The sequence below is a fragment of the Lygodium microphyllum genome, chromosome 2 (assembly GCF_053477565.2).
Source record: "Lygodium microphyllum isolate KBCC chromosome 2, Lygodium_microphyllum_v1.1.10, whole genome shotgun sequence".
NCBI lineage: Eukaryota > Viridiplantae > Streptophyta > Polypodiopsida > Schizaeales > Lygodiaceae > Lygodium > Lygodium microphyllum.
The window spans coordinates 62,327,845-62,349,996 of NC_141136.1; the positions used below are offsets into that span (position 1 = coordinate 62,327,845).

General features: G+C 44.3%; 1 protein-coding gene across 8 annotated transcripts in view; it reads right to left on the minus strand.

Annotated features, from left to right (window-relative positions):
* The window catches only part of LOC148039805 (transcription factor-like protein), a 149,544-nt gene that overhangs the window by 35,757 nt on the left and 91,635 nt on the right, over positions 1 to 22,152 (minus strand). For 6 of the 8 annotated variants that reach the window (XM_087694104.1, XM_087694122.1, XM_087694160.1 and 3 more), the window contains 2 exons: positions 20,208 to 20,288; positions 7,912 to 7,986 (listed from right to left, as the gene is read on the minus strand). In XM_087694104.1, the coding sequence (XP_087550230.1) occupies positions 7,912 to 7,986; positions 20,208 to 20,288 (156 nt within the window). Of the gene's footprint in view, positions 1 to 5,065; positions 5,140 to 5,371; positions 7,829 to 7,911; positions 7,987 to 20,207; positions 20,289 to 22,152 lie in introns of those variants that run through there. The other 2 variants (XM_087694113.1, XM_087694132.1) reach the window with 2 other exon arrangements.

Below are 22,152 nucleotides of genomic sequence, written 5' to 3' on the forward strand. Positions count from 1 at the left end.
AGAAATTGGGCGCCAATGTTTCAACGTAGACGACGAAGGAACCTTTGGAAGCAGTTTAATAAGTCCTTTCCATGAGGAAGGCATGATCCCCGTTTCCCACACCTGCTGAAACAAAGCCTTCAATGGTTTCGCCAGTTGGGTAGCAAAAGCCTCAAAGAACTCATTGGTAAGACCATCCCAACCCGGACTTTTATCCTTGGGCAAGTGTAACAAAACGTCCATAACCTCTGCCTCACAAATATCTGACTCCATAGTAGCTTGCATGTCCTGCGGAACCTGATTGCGGACTAGGTCATAAAAAACCGAACGGGCCTGAGTAGTTTGGGCTGAAGGTGGAAAAGTGGAACCACGAAGGTCGCAGAAATAATTCCTACACATATGCACAATAGTCTGCGGATCAAAGACCAGGTGGCCTTCTGCATCCTCGAGTCTGGTCATATTCTCTCGAGCAGGAGAGGCATGGAGAGCTCGAAAGAACTTATGAGTCTGACACGCACTATCTTGCAAAGTCTCCGTTAGATGTTGCAATTTGGTTTGCTGATACGATTTCAACTAAAACTCTTTAATAAGGTCAGCCACCCGCATTGCCAGTGCTAGCAGAAATGCATCATCCGGAGTGTCCACCAGCAGAGAACGGAACCAAAGCCAGCAGGTCCTCCGCTGCTTGTCGACGCCGCCGACAAAGAGAGGCATGATGGATCCCATACTGCAAAGCAACCCGCTGCACATTAGAGAGCAATCTTTCAAATGAAGCAGTGCCCTGAGAGGAGAAGTCCAATAAGAATCTATCAATCAATTGCTGCATATAGCCCTGAAAGATTGCATGTTTCAAGTAAGACGAGTTGAAACGCAAAGGAAGTCTCTCCAGAAGTTGCTTGAAAGGTGCAATGGGTTGTGCAAGCAGCTCAAGTTGCAGAGGGAAATGGTCCGACAAGGCATATTGCTGCAACACTTTCATTTCGAGCATCTCGGGAAGAAAATAATCATTCTGCATGATGTTTATGCGGTCCAACCGCGACCATGTTGTTGCATACTGGGCAGAATGGAAAGTAAACCCTGTAGAAGACGGGTGTAGCCAGGACCAAAGATCTTGCTTAAGAATAGCAAGAGCCAACTCATGCCACATACGACTTTCCGGCGCATCCATTACCGAATGCTCCGATGTGGACTGGGAAGAATCAACACACATATTGAAATCCCCCATCAAGAAGCCCCGTCTGCCAAGTGACAAGGAGGTCTGCAAAGTCTGCCAAAACTCTCGACGAGATAACGGATTATTCGGAGCATAGAGGCCAAGTAACCATAAGATCTCCCCTTCGAATAAAATTTCAATCACCAGAAAGCGGCCATGTACATCATTTTTAATAAGAACAGGCTGATATTTGTCATGTACAATCATGAGCACACCCGAATAATGCATGGCCTGTGTCCTTGCATAGAACAAACGAAAGCCATGGCAATCCACAACTTTTCCGGCTTCTCCGTGACTCTTGTGCTCAACAGCGCATAGGACATTCCACTGATTCTCATGCAATACAGTCCACATGGCATGTTGCTTGTGTCGAGAACAAATTCCTCGCACATTCCACGTGGCTATTTTCATGTGTATTCAAAATAAAACCAGGTACAGGCATAGCTTGCCTCGATTTGGCTTTTTCTGCGAGAATGTTCAGGACTCCCTCGTCCAAGAAATCCGCCAGCACAGCAAAAGAGTTCTGAGGACCCGATTTGGAGGTAGACGGCATATTTGCTGGCTTGGGGATGGAAGGGGGATAACGACGATGACGTTGCCTCTGGTATCAAAAGCCAGCTTAGCAGATGGACCCTTTGGACGATCCGAATACATTCTTCTGGTGCGCTGAGGACGGGGGGTAGAGGAAACCATGGCAGGAGCAGAGCGCTCTGAAGACAACATTTCTTTCCTGCGCATATAGGTACACATGGAATCTTGTGAAGTAGTAGGCACAGTATTCTCCATGCCAGCAACAACCCTGTTGCCTTTTTTTGCGCGTACTTAAACCCACTCAGTGGCACGGGAATCCAGACCCGAAACCTGTTCTTTACCTTTGTCCAGAACTTTAGGTGGGTGGATAGCATCCAACGCTGGAGCATCACACACCATATCTTCCATGGGTAGCGCAACATGGCCAGCATCTGAAGTGTGTTGCTGCTCCGGGCATTCGGCCATAAAACGCCCCAATTGTCCACAGGAAAAGCAATGTCCTGCAAAATTGCCCCATTTCAAACGAAAGTGTAACGGATGCATGCCAGAGCAATTGAGACGTAACCAAGCAGGCCTTTTCCTTGCAGTGTCCCATAACATACACAACCGGTTGCGATTCACAGCCCTTAGACTTGGAGGGACCAGAACAGTGCCCACATCGACCATAGCGTCCTTCAACAATGGCCAATAGACAGCCGGACAATTTTCCACTTCAACCCACACAGGGCATTCACGTTGCAGCAGACGCTGAAAATCTGCCATTGGGCGCCATGGTACAACATGGACCAACTGGTGATCAAAAAACAAAGGCAGTTTCGACAGGAGAGCAGCACGGTGCGTCTCAGATTTCAACAGCACCTCAAAAAAACCTCGGGGCCCAACAAAAATCTCTTCAACACATTCCCCTTGTAGCAGACTGTGCAGCCACTGGCGAATACGGGAAAGCAATGGGATTCTACCAGTGAAGAAGAGTATCACAGCGCGATCATAAAACACCGAAAAGGAGCGTAGGACAGTTTTCGGGTCCACAGTGGCTTCCAGAACATCATCAAGTGCAGAGTCAGAAAAGACTTCCTGATTATGTTAAACATAATCGCCAAGCAGAGTGTTGGCAAATTCCAGCAAATGCTCCCAGTCAACATCCTAAGAGTCCACAGAATCTGAAGCAACCTGAGCATAGGAACGATCCTGATGATCCATTGTCTCTTCCGAAGTATGCTTGGTACGTTTACTTGCAGGCTGGATGTCAGGACCAGGGGGCATCTCTTTGGTGCACGGAACCATATCCTCAGGTTCCTCGGTATCAGAATCCGGACCAAGCGTTGCCACCGTTTGGTCTATAAAATCCAGAACCAGACCAGCCATATTGTATCACAATTGGATCTCGAGGCAGGACTGACGCGCGGTGAAGATCGGGAGACGCGACCGTGTCTGCCTCAGTCGTGATCTGTCCCACAAGCGCGTGCGGCAGGGCACAACCCTAACAGTGCAGGGGCAGGAGGGTGGAACACAGGGCGGGCAGTCGATGGTAGAGGGGGACAGTCGGGGGCACACGGCAGGGGCCAGGCATCAGCAGAAACCCTAACGCATAGCGCGAAAGGGCGAAACACAAGCTTAGAGCCCACGGGGCTTCAGAGAAAGGCGATGGGGCAGGTGATAGGGCAGGCAGTCTTCAAAGGCAGGCGACAGGGCAGGCGATGGGCGTGTCTGACGGCGAACAGGACCGACGCGCAAACCTTATGGCGAGCAGGACGGATGGCGGATAGGACAGACGGGCACCGACGGCGAGCTGGACCCGCTGGTCTGACAGTCGACAGCGGGCCGGAGCGATGGCGGGCCGGGTCGACAGTCAGCCGATCGACGACAGGGCGAGACACGCAGGCGGCGTCATCGCGACCCTTAGCCTCTCTCTCTCTCTCTCTCTCTCTCTCTCTCTCTCTCTCTCTCTCTCTCTCTCTCTCTCTCTCTCTCTCTCTCTCTCTCTCTCTCTCTCTCTCTCTCTCTCTCTCTCTCTCTCTCTCTCTCTCTCTCTCTCTCTCTCTCTCTCTCTCTCTCTCTCTCTCTCTCTCTCTCTCTCTCTCTCTCTCTCTCTCTCTCTCTCTCTCTCTCTCTCTCTTTCTCTCGTAAAAGGTAATTGTATTAATTACGAAAAAAATACAAGATTACTTGATTACAAGATACATGATGACAATCTAAGCCATCATGTGAAGAGGTTCCAGTACTACAAGTTACAAAGTCATGGCAAAGACGCGGAGGAAATTGCCATATGCCAGGGACGTAAGTCCTCCCTAGAGAGCATGTCAGAATGCTGGAGAAGATCTAACTGCCAATACAAGAGGCCCTTAAGCCGAATCAAAAAGAAAAGCATTCCGAATGGTCCAGTTATGCCAACAGCCCCAATATCGAAGAAAGTGATACATAAGCTTCATATGTGGCTGTGCCGGAGTGGGGTATTTGGGCTGCCCAAAAACCCAATCAAAGGGGCGTAGGGTGAAACCAACCACCCCTCGCCAAACAGCCGACAAAAATAACCAGACTTTCTTAGCGATGGGGCAACTCTCTTTTTTTTTTCTCCCGTAAAGGGGCAACTCTCTCTCTCTCTCTCTCTCTCTCTCTCTCTCTCTCTCTCTCTATCTATCTAGCTACGCTGGCACAAAGAGTACCTCTTACTGACCCAACAACAAAGATAGATTCACACACCAACATACACTCATGAAGTTCTATAGAGCACTAATGACTACTCCCTCCACCACAGAGCCCTCAATGGTCCAATTGACACAGCCACAGAGAGATGCAGAGCCCATTACCAATGTCCAACTGGTCCACGCCCTTACAAAAGGCATCATCTATAGATACAAAGGATACTACACCATCACAAGGAAACCATACCCTGCCACTTCAGCCTCTCTATGCTAGATAGACCCATGAGAGAGATCCTCAAATGAGAGTGCTTCTTGAGCAATTCTATATTGTATCTGGCTTAGATATCTTTTTTTCTCGTTAGGTGTGTATTGTTGACTGTTTATTTTCCATTTAGATAGTCGTAGCATTAGATGTCAGCCATTTTGGGACATGGAAAATTCCTTGACTTTTCAGATATAACATTTTGGTCACATAGGCCGATTTGGCCTTTTGTAGATAGAACTCTCTCTCTCTCTCTCTCTCTCTCTCTCTCTCTCTCTCTCTCTCTCTCTCTCTCTCTCTCTTTTCATGAAGATAATTGAATTAAGTAGCAATATTTACATCAGACCACCAGGTTAGCGAAAACAAAACACACACAAATCAAGCCGAAAGGTTAACACACAAATATTACACAAAAAGGACTACTGGAGTGGAGCTAACAATATCCAGCTAGGAAGCAACAATGTCGAGAAGAACCAGATCAGCTGAAACCATAGAGGAGATCTGCCATAACACTAAACCACAAATACGAGCCATATAACCATGGCTGCCCAAGGCAAAATAAAAAATAAAGGCATTCCGAGTACACCAAATATACCACAGTGCTGTCCATGGAAGGAAATGGAAAAGGCACGAATAATCCGATTGCAAGGTGACAACTCTCTCTCTCTCTCTCTCTTTTTTTTTTCGTAAATCTCTCTCTCTCTCTCTCTCTCTCTCTCTCTCTCTCCTCTCTCTCTCTTTTTTTCGTAAAAGGTAATTGTATTAATTACGAAAAAAAATACAAGTTTACTTGATTACAAGATACATGATGACACTAAGCCATCATGTGTAAAGGCTCCAGTACTAAACTACAAAAGAGTTACAAAAGTTATGACAAAGCCGCGGAGGAAATTGCCATATGCCAGGGAAGTAAGTTCTCTCGAGGGAGTACGCCTGAGTGCCGAATGAGATCTATCCGCCAATGCAAGAGACCTTTAACCCTCACAATATGTGCCGGGACTTTAGAGGCTGAATCCAAAAGAAAGGCATTCCGAGTGGTCCAAGTATGCCGGCATCCCCAGTATATCATTTTTTTTTTCCTTCCATAAAATCCCCAGTATCCAATACATCCCACTGGTTCTCATGCAAGACGGTCCACCTGGCATGTTGCTTATGGCGAGAGCAAATGCCTCGCACATTCCACGTGGCTATCTGCATATATCTTCATATATCGTCAAAGAAGGGAGTCAGGAATGAGGCACCTGTTGCCTCGATTTCACCTTTTCCGCGAGAGCATCCAGGACGCCCTCATCCAGAAAATCAGCCAATACTGCAAACGAATTCTGGCGACCTGCTTTAGAGGTAGAAGGGAAATCCACTGCCTTGGGAGTGGGGCGGGGATAACACCGATCCCAGGGTGTAATCACATTACCTTTGGCATCAAACGCCAGCTTAGCAGGAGGGCCTTTGGGGCCGTCGGTATAGACTTTCCTTGGAGACTAATTACGGGGGGCAGACGGGGCCGTAGTACGCGCAGCCTGCTGTGAAGTGGCCATTTCTTTTCTGCGCGTCTCTCTCTCTCTCTCTCTCTCTCTCTCTCTCTCTCTCTCTCTCTCTCTCTCTCTCTCTCTCTCTCTCTCCCCCCCCCCCCATGGAGTTGCATCTTCCATAGTCTACTGCTCTATCTTCGCAAGCTCCATACCCAACAATGTATCGAAGCAGTCGATCTAATCTATCCTTGTGCAATGGAGAAGAAACTGCGTGCACATCCCATGAACTGTTGTTCATAATACGGCAGTAACAAGTGAGGAAGAATCTGAAGCTTGCAGAAGAAGGGGAGGAGGAGGAGAGGAGGAGTAAGAAGACCTATCCACGTGGGAATCAACTAGGAGCTTGGACGGATTGTACGCCATCCTACCTCACAACCTACCTTGTTTGTTGCCCCAACACACCTACATCAGCCATTGCATTTGCTTGCCATCACCATTGTATGTGTCCCATCTGCTGCCTAACTCCACTATGTCATGTTGATCTACAATGTTATCAGGTCCATCATATCTGTCTACGCTAGTGGCACATGCCTTGATAATTCATCCCTACACATAAGGATTCTAACATTAAACCTTAATTACTTCAAACTCTTAACAATTGCCATAGCCTGCTGGTGCATCTTTGCAAGTTCCATACCCAATATAAATGAGATACTATCACTCCTCGTCAATCTCACATTTTTTCTTTCTAGTGTATCTATCAATACTTTCAACTTCCTCGCGGTTATAGGCTGATTTGGACCATCTTGGAGAAATGGGTTTGGCAATGTTCCCCTTTGCCCGCATTCCAGCCCTCATCCCCATGGTTGGTGGATTAGGCCTTTGTGTACCTAGATGATTTCCTCAAACAATCAGCCAATTAGATTTATCATAAGATATGGTTGAGGATAAGAAATAGGTGACTAAGAAAGTAAAGTCTTCCCTTCTTGGGATAGTAAAGCAAGATGGCATGATCAGTTGCTTCAATTGCAGAGGTCTGAAGTTCATATCAAGGGAAAACTTTATTATGAGGCTTCTTATCAGAGATCTCCCCACAAGGATATGCTGCCATGTCGCAAGATCTCAATGGTAGATGTATCTTTTGTACCCTACTCCTCTCTTTATTTCTTGCCTAGTTGCTAAACAAGTATGGGGTTTCATTTCCCCCTGTATGAACTTTACACATTGACATACAATCATCTACTCTTGGATTTTGGCCAAGATGCCATCCACAACCAATTTCCAGCTGGAGCATTGCTAGTCTGTTTCATTTTCTGCATTGGAGTAGTCTTTGCACATCCGGAGACATGCAATGCATTCATGTTTGGTTTGGCCTTAGGTATCCATGGCTATGAGGACCATATTTCAGAACTATAGTGGCAAGTTAGTTCCATGTTTTGGGCTGGTGTGATCCTTAGAGAGGTGGTTGCTCCATAGATGGAAATCATTTGTACCACCCCAGTTGTGCTCGCTTCATTATTCTCTTCTCTTGTCATTGTAGCCCTGACTTTTTTGCAGCCTTTTCACTTATTGTGTTGTTTTATACCTGTCTTTCCACTTGGTTGACCAAAAAGCCTCTTATAAATATTTCTAATCATTGATTCAAAATCCTTTACCAAAAACAGGAGCTGCATGTGTGCATGTATGTGTGTGCCACATTTAGGCCTATAAGGCTCATTTCTTCAAATGAAGCCTGTCAAAAAAAGAAAAAATCTGCAACTGTAAAAGACACCACAATTGCATAACCATATGTATGAGACAAAGAGAGAGGCATACCGTAGAGGGAAAATCATCATAAAAATAGGAAGGAATGTATTGTACACGATTTGTATCAGTCTCCCATAAACGAATCTGCAATTGTTTAACAGAACCATAATTAAGATTGCATCAGCACTAGCTCCCTCCCTGCCCCCATTCCTCCCTCCTTTGTAAAGGTCCCTTAAGATAAAACTGCTCTAAAAGTATAGTTCAAGCTGAACTGATGAAGTGTCAATTGTTAGCATGGTTGCATTTGTACATAGTACGGACCAGATTGTACGTGGTACAAACTAGTTCGTATGATATGATTCGTGGTATCAGACCATATGTATCCATACGATACTATACAAAACATATAGCAACAAAGAAACATGTTTCTTTGAGTTTGAAACTTGCAGAACCTTTCTTCAAGTAAGAAACAATTCTAGTAGTAAAGAACGTGTCTTTTTTCTGGGTCTAGGACCCAAAAAATGGCATTTTTTACAAAAACTATCGGGCAATGTTAAATATGATGATGATGACGATAATGATATTGAGTCCGAGTAATGACTAATGAGGGCTTAGGATTTTGGATGAGAGACTTATTTTTTTGGGATTCATTCTAGATGTTGACATTTTACCTTTTTCTTTTTGGAATGAAAATCACAATGTTGCAGCTTGACCCATTTCATATCGTACATGGGCTATGTAACATGTTTATTTCAATTTTATTGTGTGCTATGTACATGATGTTTGACGTCTAAACCATAGTATAGCTTGTCCAAAGACTAAAGTTTGACACAAATCAATAATGGATCTTGGATGTGTAGCATATCACTCTCAATTGACTCTCATGTATTATCACTTAAGCTCAATTCACCTTTTTTTGTTAAAGAGAAAGTTTCACAGAGGTTCAAAACCTCTATCCCTAGTTTAAAACTACAAAACCCCTTTATAAATAACCTGCATTTCTTATTTTACCCTCTCTTCAAAGGAACTTGTCAAACACGTTTTTAGCATTTTGTTTCTGATGTTTCTGGCTGGCTATGCAAAAAACAGGCATGTTTCTGCATTGCATGTAATGGACAATGGAGCCATTTTCTGCCGGTTTCAGCTTACTATCAAGCCTGTTCCAGCCGTCTTCAGCCCATTTCTCCACACTATAAAAACAACTCTCACCCTCAACCCTCACTCACCAAACAACTTGCAAGCTCTAGCCTCTCACTCTCCCTCTTCTAAGCAACCAAGCTCTCACACTATCTATCCCCTGAGCCCCCTCTCTCTCTCTCTCTCTCTCTCTCTCTCTCGCTCGTAAAGAAGTTTGCATTAACACCAAATGTGCCAAAAGAGCAGTCCATTGCATGAAATGAAAGAGGCAAGGATAATGAGACTGCGACGTGGCCAAGCATCCAAAATTCATGGCAAAGACGCAAAGGAAATTGCCATATGCCAGGGAAGTAAGTCCTCCCGAGGGAGTAAGTCAGAGTGCCGAATGAGATCTATCTGCCAATGCAAGGGACCTTAAAGCTTAGCAATATGTCCCCAAACATTAGAGGCTGAATCAAAAAGAAAAGCATTCTGAATGGTCCAATTGTGCCAACAACCCCAGTATCTAAGAAAGTGAAACAAGATCTTCATATGCGACTGTGCCGGTGTGGGGTATTTGGGCCGCGCAAAAACCCAATCAAAAGGGCTTAGCGAGAAACCAACCACTGCTCACCGAACCGCTGACAAGAGTGACTAGATTTTCTTAGCAAGAGGGCAAGAAATAAATCGATGACGAGCCGATTCCACACTGATGGTGCAAAAGAAACAATTGCCGTTGGAGATACGATGCTTAGAAAGGGATGAAGCAAGAGGAAGACCCCCAATTATCACCCTCCAAAGAAAGACCTTGCATTTGAAAGGGGTCTTGTTCAACCAGCCCTCCATCACAGTTACCTTCCACCATGACTGAGATTTACGCAATCCCCATACAGTATTAGCTTTAGTAACCAGCCATTGATGATCTTTAATCAAAAGATGATACACCTGGTTAGCTGAGGCCTTTTCCAAATTCAGCCGGCCTGCAAAGTCCCAGTCTTGCCAGGGACGATCCGAAGCAAGGGCAGGAAAGGATTATCTACTCTGGATCACCATCAAAAGCTGTCCCCATAAATCACAGTATCCACGAGGGATCCTAAAAAGCCTCCTCGCTGTACAAAACGATATCAACACATTGCAACTGGCAAGGGTGGCATCTGCAACTGAAGTCAAGCCCAAACGTACCATGCAGTTAAATTTTGGTCTGAGCTCATGTTTGCCTTCCCAAGAAAGTAATTGCGAGGCTGCCAACAATATAAGTTGAAAAGATATTGTAGCTAAGCGGTCCTCCGCTGGATGCCACCAAGCATTCTGGAGAACCACTTTCCAGCAACATTCTAGATAATCAAAAGCCTTTTCCAAGTCCAATTGAATCAATACCACCTCCTGATTAGAGTGCCTTGCATAGTCAATAGCCATTTGCACATTTAAGACATTATGCAAAATGTTTCGGCCCTTAATGAAACCATATTGAAGAGAATGCACAATGGCAGGAAGATGCTTATAGAGCCGATTCACCATCACTTTGGAAAAGATTTTATACATAGAATCCATCAAAGAAATTGATCGCCAATGTTTCAACATAGACGGCGAAGGTACTTTTGGAAGCAGTTTGATAAGTCCTTTCCATGAGGAAGGCATGAACCCCGTTTCCCAAACCTGCTAAAACATAGCAGTCAATGGTTTCACCAGTCGAGTAGCAAAAACCTCAAAAAATTCATTGGTAACACTATCCCAACCGGGACTTTTATCCTTGGGCAAGTGTAACAAAACATCCATAACCTCCACCTCAGTAATATCTATCTCCAAAGTAGTTTGCATATCATGTGGACCCTGATTGTGGACCAAATCATAGAAAACTGAGCGGGCATGAGTAATTTGGTCAGAAGGTGAAGGAGTAGAACCAAGACGGTCTAGAAAATAATTCCTACACATATTCACAATAGTCTAAGGATCAATGACCATTCGACCTTCTGCATCCTGGAGTCTAGTCATATTCTCTCGAGCAAGAGATGCATGGAGAGCTCGAAAGAACTTATGAGTCTGACAAGCACTATCTTGCAAATTCTCAGTCAAATTTTGCAATTTGGCCTTCTAATAAGATTTCAACTGAAACTCTTTAATAAGATCAGCCAAACGCATAGCCAATGGCAGCAAAAATACATCATCTAGAGTCTCCACCAGTAGAGAACGAACCAAAGCCAGTAATTCCTCCCCTGCTAGTCGATGCCGCCGACAAAGAGAGACATGATGGATCCCATACTGCCGAACAACCCGCTGCACATTAGAGAGCAATCGTTCAAAAGAAGCATTGCCCTCAGAGGAGAAGTCCAATAAAAACTATCAATCAATTGCTGCATATAATCCTAAAAGATTGAATGCTTCAAATAAGACAAGTTGAAACGCAAAGGGAGTCTATATAGAAATTGCTTAAAAGGTGAAATGGGTTATACAAGCATCTCAAACTGTAGAGGAAAATAGTCCGACAAGGCATATTGCTGCAGCACTTTCATTTCCAGCATCTTAGGAAGAAAAGCATCATCCTGCATGATGTACATGCGGTCCAACCGCGACCATGTAGTTGTATATTGCGCAGAATGAAAAGTAAACACTGTAGAAGAAGGGTGTAGCCATGACTAGAGATCTTGCTTAAGTGCGGCACGAGCAAACGCATTCCACACACGGCTTTCCGGAGTGTCCATCACCGAATGCTCTGATGTGAACTGTGAAGGATTAACACACATATTAAAATCCCCCATCAAAAAACCCTGTCTGCCAAGTGACACGGAGGTCTGCAAAGTATTCCAAAGATCCCGGCGGGATAAAGGGTCATTTGGAGCATAGAGCCCAAGTAACCATAAGATCTCTCCTTCAAATAAAACTCCAATCACCACAAAACGACCATGTACATCATTTTTAATAAGAACAGGCTGATATTTCTCATGTACAATCATAAGCACACCAGAATAATGCATGGCATGTGTCCCTGCATAAAACAAGCGAAATCCATGGCAATAGACAACTTTGCCTGCTTCACCGTGACTCTTGTGGTCAACAGCAAACGAGGCATCCCACTGATTCTCATGCAATAAACTCCACATGGCATGTTGCTTATTGCGAGAACAAATGCCTCGCACATTCCACATGGCTATCTTCATGTGTATTCAAAAAAGAAAATCAAGAACGAGGCAAAGCTTGCCTCGATTTAACCTTTTCTGCTAGAATGTCAAGGACTCCCTCATCCAAAAAATCAACTAACACAGCAAAAGAGTTCTGACGGCCAGATTTAGAGGTAGACGGTGTATCCACTGTCTTGGGAATGGAACGGGGATAACGACGATCCCATGGGGTAATCACGTTACCTCTAGCATCAAAAGCCAACTTAGCAGGTGGCCCCTTCGGACCATCCGTATATACTTTTCTAGTGGGCCGATTGTGAGAAACAAAAAAAACCATAGCATGAGTAGTGTGCTCTGAAGACAACATGTCTTTCCTGCGAACATAAGTACGCAAGGAATCTTGTATTAGGCACACTATCCGCCATGCCAGCATCAAACATTTTACCTTTTTTGGCACGTGCATCTACCCAGTCATTGTCACGGGAATCCAAACCCGAAACCTGTTGTTTGCCTTTATCCAAAACTTTAGGTGGCTGGGTCGCATCCTGCGACGGAGCATCAAGCACCATATCTTCCATGGGAGGCAAAACATGCTCAGCATCCGAAGTCTGTTGCTTCGCTGGGCATTCGGCCATAAAATGCCCCAATTTTCCACACGAAAAACAATGCCCTACAAAGTTACCCCATTTCAAACGAAAGTGCAAAGAATACATGTCAGAGCAATTAAGACGTAACTAAGCAGGCCTTTTCCGAGCAGTGTCTCATAACATACACAAACGGTTACGATTCATGGCCCTTAAGCTCGGGGGAACCAAAACAGTGCCCACAACGGCCATGGCATCCTTTAACAGTGGCCAATAGATAGCCGGACAGTTTTCCACTTCAACCCACACCGGGCATTCGCGTTGAAGCAAGCACTGAAAATCTGCCATTGGGCGCCATGGCACAACATGGACCAAACGGCGATCAAAGAACAATGGCAGTTTAGTCAGCAGATCGGCACGATGCTTCTCGGATTTCAACAGCACCTCATAAAAGCCTCGGGGCCCAACAAAAATCTCTTCAACACACTCCCCTTGTAGTAGACTTTGCAGCCACTGGCGAATATAGGAAAGCACTGGGATCCTACCAGTGAAGAAGAGTATAACAGCACGTTCATAAACACTGAGAATGAGCGCAAAACATTTTTAGGATCCACAGTGGCTTCCAAAACATCTTTAGTTGCAGAGTCAGAAAAAGCTTCATGATCAAAATCAGAAGCAACCTGAGCGTAAGAACATTTCTGATGATCCATTGTATCTTCCGAAGTATGCTTGGTGCGTTTGTCCGCGGGCTAGAAGTCAGGACCAGGTGGCATCTCCTCTGTGCAAGGCACCATATCCTCTGGTTCCTCTGTTTCAAAATCCGGACCAAGGGCTGCCACCATTTGGTCAATAAAGGCCATGTCCAGACCAGCCATGTTATATCACCACTTTAACAAGAGATCTGAAGCTATTTACAGGGCACTCTTTGCACTTGACCTGTGTGATCAGGCACTCCCTTTCTCAGACGATGTCACTTGCTAGTTAGGATTTACTGTAGGGCGAAACATTATAAGGCACGAGATCAGCGCTTCAAGTCGCAGCTCTGGCCCCCATCTTGTGACCAGCGCGAACAATGCAGCGCAACGGGCAGTAGAATAGCGGACATGTTCCTGTTGTGGTGTGTTTGTTGTTTGTTCCAGAAACTCTCTTTTTTTTTTCATAAAAGGTAATTGTATTAATTACGAAAAAAGGTACAAGTTTACATGATTACAAGATACACGATGGCTCTAAGCCATCGTGTGTAAAATCTCAATACAAAACCACAAAAGAGTTACACAAGTCATGGCAAAGACACAGAGGAAATTGCCATATGCTAGGAAAGTAAGTCCTCCCGAGGGAGCAAGTCAGAGTGCCGAATGAGATCTATCTGCCAATGCAAGAGACCTTTGAGCCTCGCAATGTGTCCCGCAACATTAGAGGCCGAATCAAAAAGAAAGGCATTCCGAGTGGTCCAATTGTGCCAGTATCCCCAGTATCTAAGAAAGTGGAACAAGATCTTCATATGCAACTATGCCGGTGTGGGGTATTTTGGCCGTACAAAAACCCAATCGAAAGGGCTTAGCGAGAAACCAACCACACCTCGCCAAACCGCTGACAAGAGCGACCAGATATTCTTAGCGAGAGGGCAAGAAATAAATCGATGACGGGCCGATTCCACAGTAGTGGTGCAAAAGAAACAATTGCCGTTAGAGATTCGATGCTTGGAAAGGGCCGAGGCAAGAGGAAGACCACCAATCATCACCCTCCAAAGAAAGACCTTGCATTTGAAAGGTGTCTTGTTCAACCAGCCCTCCATCACAGTTGCCTTCCACCATGACTGAGATTTACGCAATCCCCATACAGTATTAGCTTTAGTAACCAGCCATTGATGATCTTTAATCAGAAGATGATACACCTGGTTAGCTGAGGCCTTTTCCAAATTCAAGCGACCTGCAAAGTTCCAGTCCTGCCAAGGACGATCCAAAGCAAGGGCAAGAAACGGTTGTCTACTCTGGATCACCATCAAAAGCTGTCCCCATAAATCACGATATCCACGAGCGATCCTGAAAATCCTCCTGGCTGTACGAAACAATATCAAGACATTACGACTGGCAAGGGTAGCATCTGCAACTGAAGTCAAGCCCAAACGTGCCATGCGGTTAAATTTTGGTCTGAGCTCATGTTTGCCTTCCCAAGAAAACAATCACGAGGCTGCCAACAATTCTAGTTGAAAAGAGTTAATATGTAAGCGGTCCTCCGCTGGATGCCAACACGCCTTCTAGAGAACCAATTTCCAAGAGCAGCACAAATGAACAAGCAGGGATGAGGAAGGACTAGAAAATCGGGAGTCTCCATTAAGAACATGGTACCAGAAGCTCCGAATTTGTGTATTACCATGCACAAGCCCGTGATCCTCAAGAAAATAACGGGCCTGTTACGGGTGATGATCGACGCACATGGCACGAAAAAGAGACCAACGAAGTGGCAACATATGAGTTTCGGCATCCAAAACCGCTCCACCACCCATGCGTTTGGGGGTACATGTATGCGACTAAGAAATCCATGAAATGCCTACATGCAAGGAATTCTTCTTCCATAACATGAAACGAATGCGCCGAGTAAGAGCATTCAAAGTAGTAGTAGTCCAAGGCAGCAATGGCAAGAAATATGTGAGCATTGACAATACAATTGTCTAAGCCCCTTTGAGGCGAATATGGAAGGGCCAAGCCTGCGACTTCCAATACAGAAACTTAGCTGCCAGTTTCTGTGAAATCCACTCTAGTAGTTGATTCGGCCGAACATCAACACCCAAAGGGTACCCAAGATGCCTGACAATGGAACCACGAGGACCAACCTGTCCCTACCAGCCCAATGACTATAAATTGGACTCTGTGCAACTGAGAATGGCTGATTTGAAAGCATTCATACAAAGACCAGAAGCATGACCAAAGAGCGTCCAAACATCTAATGCCTTGCGAATATTGTCCTTGTCCGTATGCAAAATCATAAAGCTGTCATCAACTAAAGATTGACTAATGAAGTGCTATCCAAAAGGAAGAGACAATCCAGCCAACTGAGTAGAAGCTGCCATAGAAGATAACATCAAAAGAATCGGATGAGTCGCAAGGGCAAAGAAGAGAGGACTCAAAGGGCAACCTTGTCTCACCGAGCGTGCAAGGACAAATGGCTCTGTAACACCACCATTTAGTATAACTCGCGAAGAAGCTGCAGCACTAATGGTGCAGATCAAGTGGGCCATCCGAGTACCAAAGCCCATAGTAGACATAAGTTTTGCAATGAAAGACCAGTCTAAATAATCAAAAGCCTTTTCCAGATCCAATTGAATCAATACCAGTCTAAATAATCAAAAGCCTTTTCCAGATCCAATACTACTTCCTGACTAAAGTGCCTTGCATAGTCAATAGCCAGTTGCACATTTAAGATATTATGCAGAATGTTTCGGCCCTTAATGAAACCATATTGAAGAGGATGCACAATGGCCAGAAGATGCTTGTGGAGTCGATTCGCCAGCACTTTGGAAAAGATTTTATATATCGAACCCATCAAAGAAATTGGTCTCCAATGTTGCAACATTGACGGCGAAAGAACTTTTAGAAGCAATTTGATAAGACCTTCTTTCCATGAGGAAGGCATAATCCCTGTTTCCCAAACCTGCTGAAACATAGTCGACAATGGTTTCACCAGTTGGATAGCAGAACTCTCAAAGAATTCATTGGTGAGACCATCCCAACCGGGACTTTTATCCTTAGGCAGGCGTAACAAAACATCCATAACCTCCTCCTCACAAATATCTGTCTCCAAAGTAGTTTGCATATCAAGTGGAACCTGATGGCGGACTAGATCATAGAAGACTGAGCGTGCATGCGTAACCTGGTCAGAAGGTGATTGCAAAGAACCAAGAAGATCTAGAAAATAATTCCTGCACATATTGACAATAGTCTGAGGATCAGTGATCATTCGACCTTCAGAATCCTGAAGTCGAGTCATATTTTCTTGAGCAGGAGATGCATGCAGAGTGCGAAAGAATTTATGAGACTGAGAAGCACTATCTTGCAAATTCTCAGTCAAATTTTTGCAATTTGGCCTGCTGATAGGATTTCAACTGAAACTCTTTAATAAGATCAGCCAAACGCATCGGCAGTGACAGCAGAAATACATCATCTGGAGTGTCCACTAGCAAAGAACGAACCAAATCCAGTAAGTCCTCCGCTGCTTTTTTACGCCGCCGACAAAGAGAGACATGATGGATACCATACTCCCGAGCAACCCGCTGCACATTAGAGAGCAATCGTTCAAAAGAAGTAGTGCCCGCAGAGGCGATGTCCAATAAGAATCTATCAATCAATTGCTGCATATAGCCCTGAAAGATTGAATGCTTCAAATAAGACGAGTTGAAACGTAAAGGGAGTCTATCCAACAATTGCATAAAAGGCGCAATGGGTTGTGCAAGTATCTCAAGCTGGAGAGGGAAATGGTCCAACAAGGCATATTGCTGCAACACCTACATTTCCAGCATCTCAAGAAGAAAATCATCATCCTGCATGATGTACATGCGGTCTAACTGCGTCCATGTAGTTGCATACTGCGCCGAATGGAAAGTAAACCTTGTAGAAGAAGGGTGTAGCCAAGACCAGAGATCTTGCTTAAGTACAGCAAGAGCAAACGCATTCCACATCCGACTTTCCGGAGCGTCCACCACCAAATGCCCTGATGTGGACTGTGAGGAATCAACACACATATTAAAATCCCCCATCAAAAAACCCCATCTGCCAAGTGACAAGGAGGTCTGCAAAGTATTCCAAAGATCCCGACGGGATAAAGGGTCATTCGGAGCATAGAGGCCCAGCAACCATAAGATCTCTCATTCAAATAAAACTTCAATTACCACAAAGCAGCCATGTACATCATTTTTAATAAGAACAGGCTGATATTTCTCGTGTACAATCATAAGCACATCAGAATAATGCATGGCATGTGTCCCTGCATAAAACAAGCGAAACCCATGGCAATCCACAACTTTTCCTGCTTCCCCGTGACTCTTGTGCTCAACAACACACAAGACATCCCACTGATTCTCATGCAATACCGTCCACATGGCATGTTGCTTATGGCGAGAACAAATGCCTCACACATTCCACGTGGCTATCTTCATATGTATTCAAAAAGAAAATCAAGAACGAGGCACCGCTTGTCCAATTTAACCTTTTCTGCTAGAATGTCAAGGACTCCCTCCTCCAAATAATCAACTAACACGGCAAAAGAGTTCTGAAGGCCAGATTTTGAGGTAGATGGTATATCCACTGTCTTGGGGATGGAGCGGGGATAACGACGATCCCATGGGGTAATCACGTTACCTCTAGTATCAAAAGCTAACTTAGCAGGTGGACCCTTTGGACCGTCCCTATATACTTTCCTAGTAGGCTGATTACGGGGAGCAGAAGAAACCTTAGTATGAGCAATGTGCTCTGAAGACAACATTTATTTCCTGCGCATATAAGTGCGCATGGAATCCTGTGAAGCATTAGGCCCAGTATCCGCCAGGCCAGCATCAAATCTTTTACCTTTTTTGGCACGTACATCTGCCCAGTCATTGCCACGGGAATCCAAACCTGAAACATGTTGTTTACCTTTATCCAAAACTTTAGGTGGCTGGGTAGCATCCTGCGATGAAGCATCAAGCACCATATCTTCCATGGGCAGCACAACATGCTCAACATCTGAAGCCGGTTGCTTCTCTGGGCATTCGGCCATAAAATGCCCCAATTTTCCACACTAAAAGCAATGCCCTGCAAAGTTACCCCATTTGAAACGAAAGTGCAAAGGATGCATGCCAGAGCAATTAAGACATAACCAAGCCGGCCTTTTCCTAGCAGTGTCCCATAACATACACAAACGGTTACGATTCATGGCCCTAAGGCTCGGGGAGACCAGAAGAGTGCCCACCACAGCCATGGCATCCTTTAACAGTGGCCAATAGACAGCCAGACAATTTTCCACTTCAACCCACACCGGGCATTCACGTTCAAGCAGGCGCTGAAAGTCTGCCATTGGGCGCCATGGCACAACATGGACCAAATGGCGATCAAAGAACAATGGCAGTTTTTCAACAGCACCTCATAAAAGCCTCGGGGCCCAACAAAAATCTCTTCAACACACTCCCCTTGTAGCAAACTGTGCAGCCACTGGCGAATACGGGAAAGCACTGGGATCCTACCAGTGAAGAAGAGTATAACAGCACGTTCATAAAACACTGAAAATGAGCGCAAGACATTTTTCAGGTCCACAGTGGCTTCCAGAACATCTTCAATTCCAGCATCAGAAAACGCTTCATGATTATGTTGAACATAATCGCCAAGCAGAGTGTTGGCAAACTCCAGTAAATGTTCCTAGTCAACATCCTGAGAATCCACAGAATCAGAGGCAACCTGAGCATACGAACGTTCCTGATGATCCATTGTCTCTTTCGAAGTATACTTGGTGCGTTTGCCTGCAGGCTGAAAGTCAGGACTAGGGGGCATCTCCTCTGTGCAAGGAACCATATCCTCTGGTTCCTCTATATCAGAATCCGGACCAAGAGCTGCCACCGTTTGGTCTATAAAAGCCATATCTAGACCAGCCATGTTGTATCACTACTTGTGCCGGTCAGATGCCGAGCCAAGAGCTCACGGGAGGCAGAAACGGTGCAGGCCTCTCTCTCTGTCTCTCGGGCAGAACGGACCCTGCACTGGACTGACGAAGGGGCTCAGGCAGCGCGCAAGCAGGAACAGACGCTGATTTCCAGTATTATAGCTTGGTACATATGGACTGCAAGATATAGTCAGATCATTGATCTTCAAGATATATCCACTAAGGAGTCTTTATCGACGATTTGGACAAGGATAGTACACACTCTCCGTCAGAGATGGGAGAGGATGCAAGGCAACTCTGAGAGGATGAGAAAGAAAAGAGAGACTTTCCAACGGATTTGGGATTCAGACATCTTCTTTCATACTATCCCTCAGATGGTCTGGCACTTTAGCCCACCAGATTGGTTGTTCACACAACCATTGTATCTTTGATGTACTTAGGTTACTCTTCACAAAGTTTCTTGTACATTGTATTTATCTCAAGGAGGTTTTCTCCGAGGTGTTATTAATAGAATTCTCTTTTCTTGGGGAAAAAAAAACATAGAGAGATAGACTGAAATCTTCCTCTTCTTCTTCCACAGAAAAGAACTAAGTCTATAACATGATAAAAGACTAATATGAAAGTACCGCAATGTATGTACATGCAGCCACTAAGTGTAAACATGCTAGGAATTGGCATATTCTTATGTCGATCACCTAACACACTAGTGAATAATATCATACCACATCATCAAGGCATGTAGTGGATGCCAGCTCATGTAGAGCTTCACATCTCAACATTCCCATCACCTGATAAAAACATTTCGCAATATGAAGAAGTTTCCTTTAGTTTAGTTTGCATAATCACACTTGTTTTCAAGTTCATAAAGGAAAACCACTGGCGATGACTCATGGAGACAAGCTGTGATGTGAAACTTGCATACCTGATCTGAGACTGTCTCTGGCACAGAAGGAATTTTTTGCGCAACATGAGGATGAGCATTCTGCTGCAAGAATCTTACAATCTGCAAAGTTACCAGGTAGATGCACACACAACAGAAAATAGAATCAGAAATCAAAACAAGAAAAAATTAGTGATAGGATGCTAATGAGAAGCTACTAAAATAAAGAGTGACATGCAGACAAAATGTTGCTAGGTTCAACATTTCACCATCCCATTAAACCCCAACCGAAAGTTTCAAACACATGAGCTGCCTGTATCATTAAAAGAAAGTTGTAAGTAGAGCAGTCACCAATGTTCATTCACATGTCCCCTTATGATACCTTGATTATCCAAAAACTTTGGATTCAAAGGAATTGCAAAACATCCGGTTAACCATCAATAATATCTTGTCAAATAGGAAGGCTTCTAAGAGGCCCTTGTCTTGATTATATAATATATTGAGGAGATTATAGCCAGACCTGCTTGCCTAATCATGAAGGAATCTGAAGTACATGACCTATATCTGAAGATAGTTACTAGCCATCTCCAGTGAGCTGCTAGTTCTCAGCATAAGCTTCTTGGGAGATGTTAAGTGACTTACAGTTTATCATATCTATTGACAAATGATGGATATTTAACAGTTTCAAAATACACTATAACTTTGAACTGATTCTGAATATTACTACCATAAATTCGATCTTAAAGACTATAGTGCATGTGTGAGAACAGGGTGAATATCTTATTTTAGCACTTATGTTTGCAACAAAAGGAAATTATATATCCACCTCAATGATAAACATCACTAAGGTACAATCCCAACCAGTGACAAAAATAAACATGGGAAAAGACATCTCCCATACTGGCCATTTGTCACAACTCCAGATTTAAAAGAGACATGTTTGTATTCTTTTGTAAAATGTGCACTTTTATTTGATTCAATCTATTTCCTTTCAAATCAGAAGGTTGTAGTTAGAACAATGCATTAAGAACTGGCCACCCATGAGTGGTCATACGTCATAGAGTTCACCCTGAGTTGAAATTCTTATAGGCCATGGTTGAGCTATGCAGTGGGTTAGAACAAAGATAGTACTCACTCCCACCTATATCACATGATTGGACACCTATGACTATATCAAGGTCACGCTTGTAGACAGAAAGGATTAATTGCTTGAATGCGAACTAAATCTGCCCGAATAGAGACTAATGATCATTAAGATGGCATGATCATGAAAGTTTGTTCAATCTCCAATGTGTTCCACTTATGTATTATATCTTCATACAAAACTCAATTTGGGAGTATTATGCTGTTTTTGTGTTGTACTCAGAAATGACTCATCATGCCACTTTAACATGGGTGTCACAATAGAGCCAAACCTTCCTTTCCCTCTAGAACTTTGTTGTCTCCTTCCAAATTGCCTGGTGGAAAGACTTCTTCAATGCCTCTCACCTCCAAAAGAAGTTGCAAGCTTGGTGGACTCCCTAATACTAAAATCATACATTTTGGCAACATACAAGCCAAGAGTTTGAGCACCGAGGTTTGTCATCCCGTAATGTGAAAAAACGGGATATGCCAACCCCAAGTGTCAAGAAACTCCTACAAAGCCCCGATCAATGCCAACCAACAAAAATAGGCCCTTATACAAGGTACCTAGCAATCAAACAGCATAGTCCATCTCTCTGTCTCTGACAATACACTTGTCATCCTCAAAGATGACCTGAAATCCATGCTTATTAAAAGCTGAAACCACCAATAAGTTCTTTGTGATACCAGGCACAAAAAAACAATCAAGAAGCATGAAATCTGAACCATCTACAGTAGTGATCAACACTCAACCAATGCATATACATCATAGCTATTGTTATTAGCACATGTAACACGCTTCCCTACAATGGTTGAATGCAAAGATGTGAACAAACACTTCTGAGAAGTGATGTGCCTAGATGCC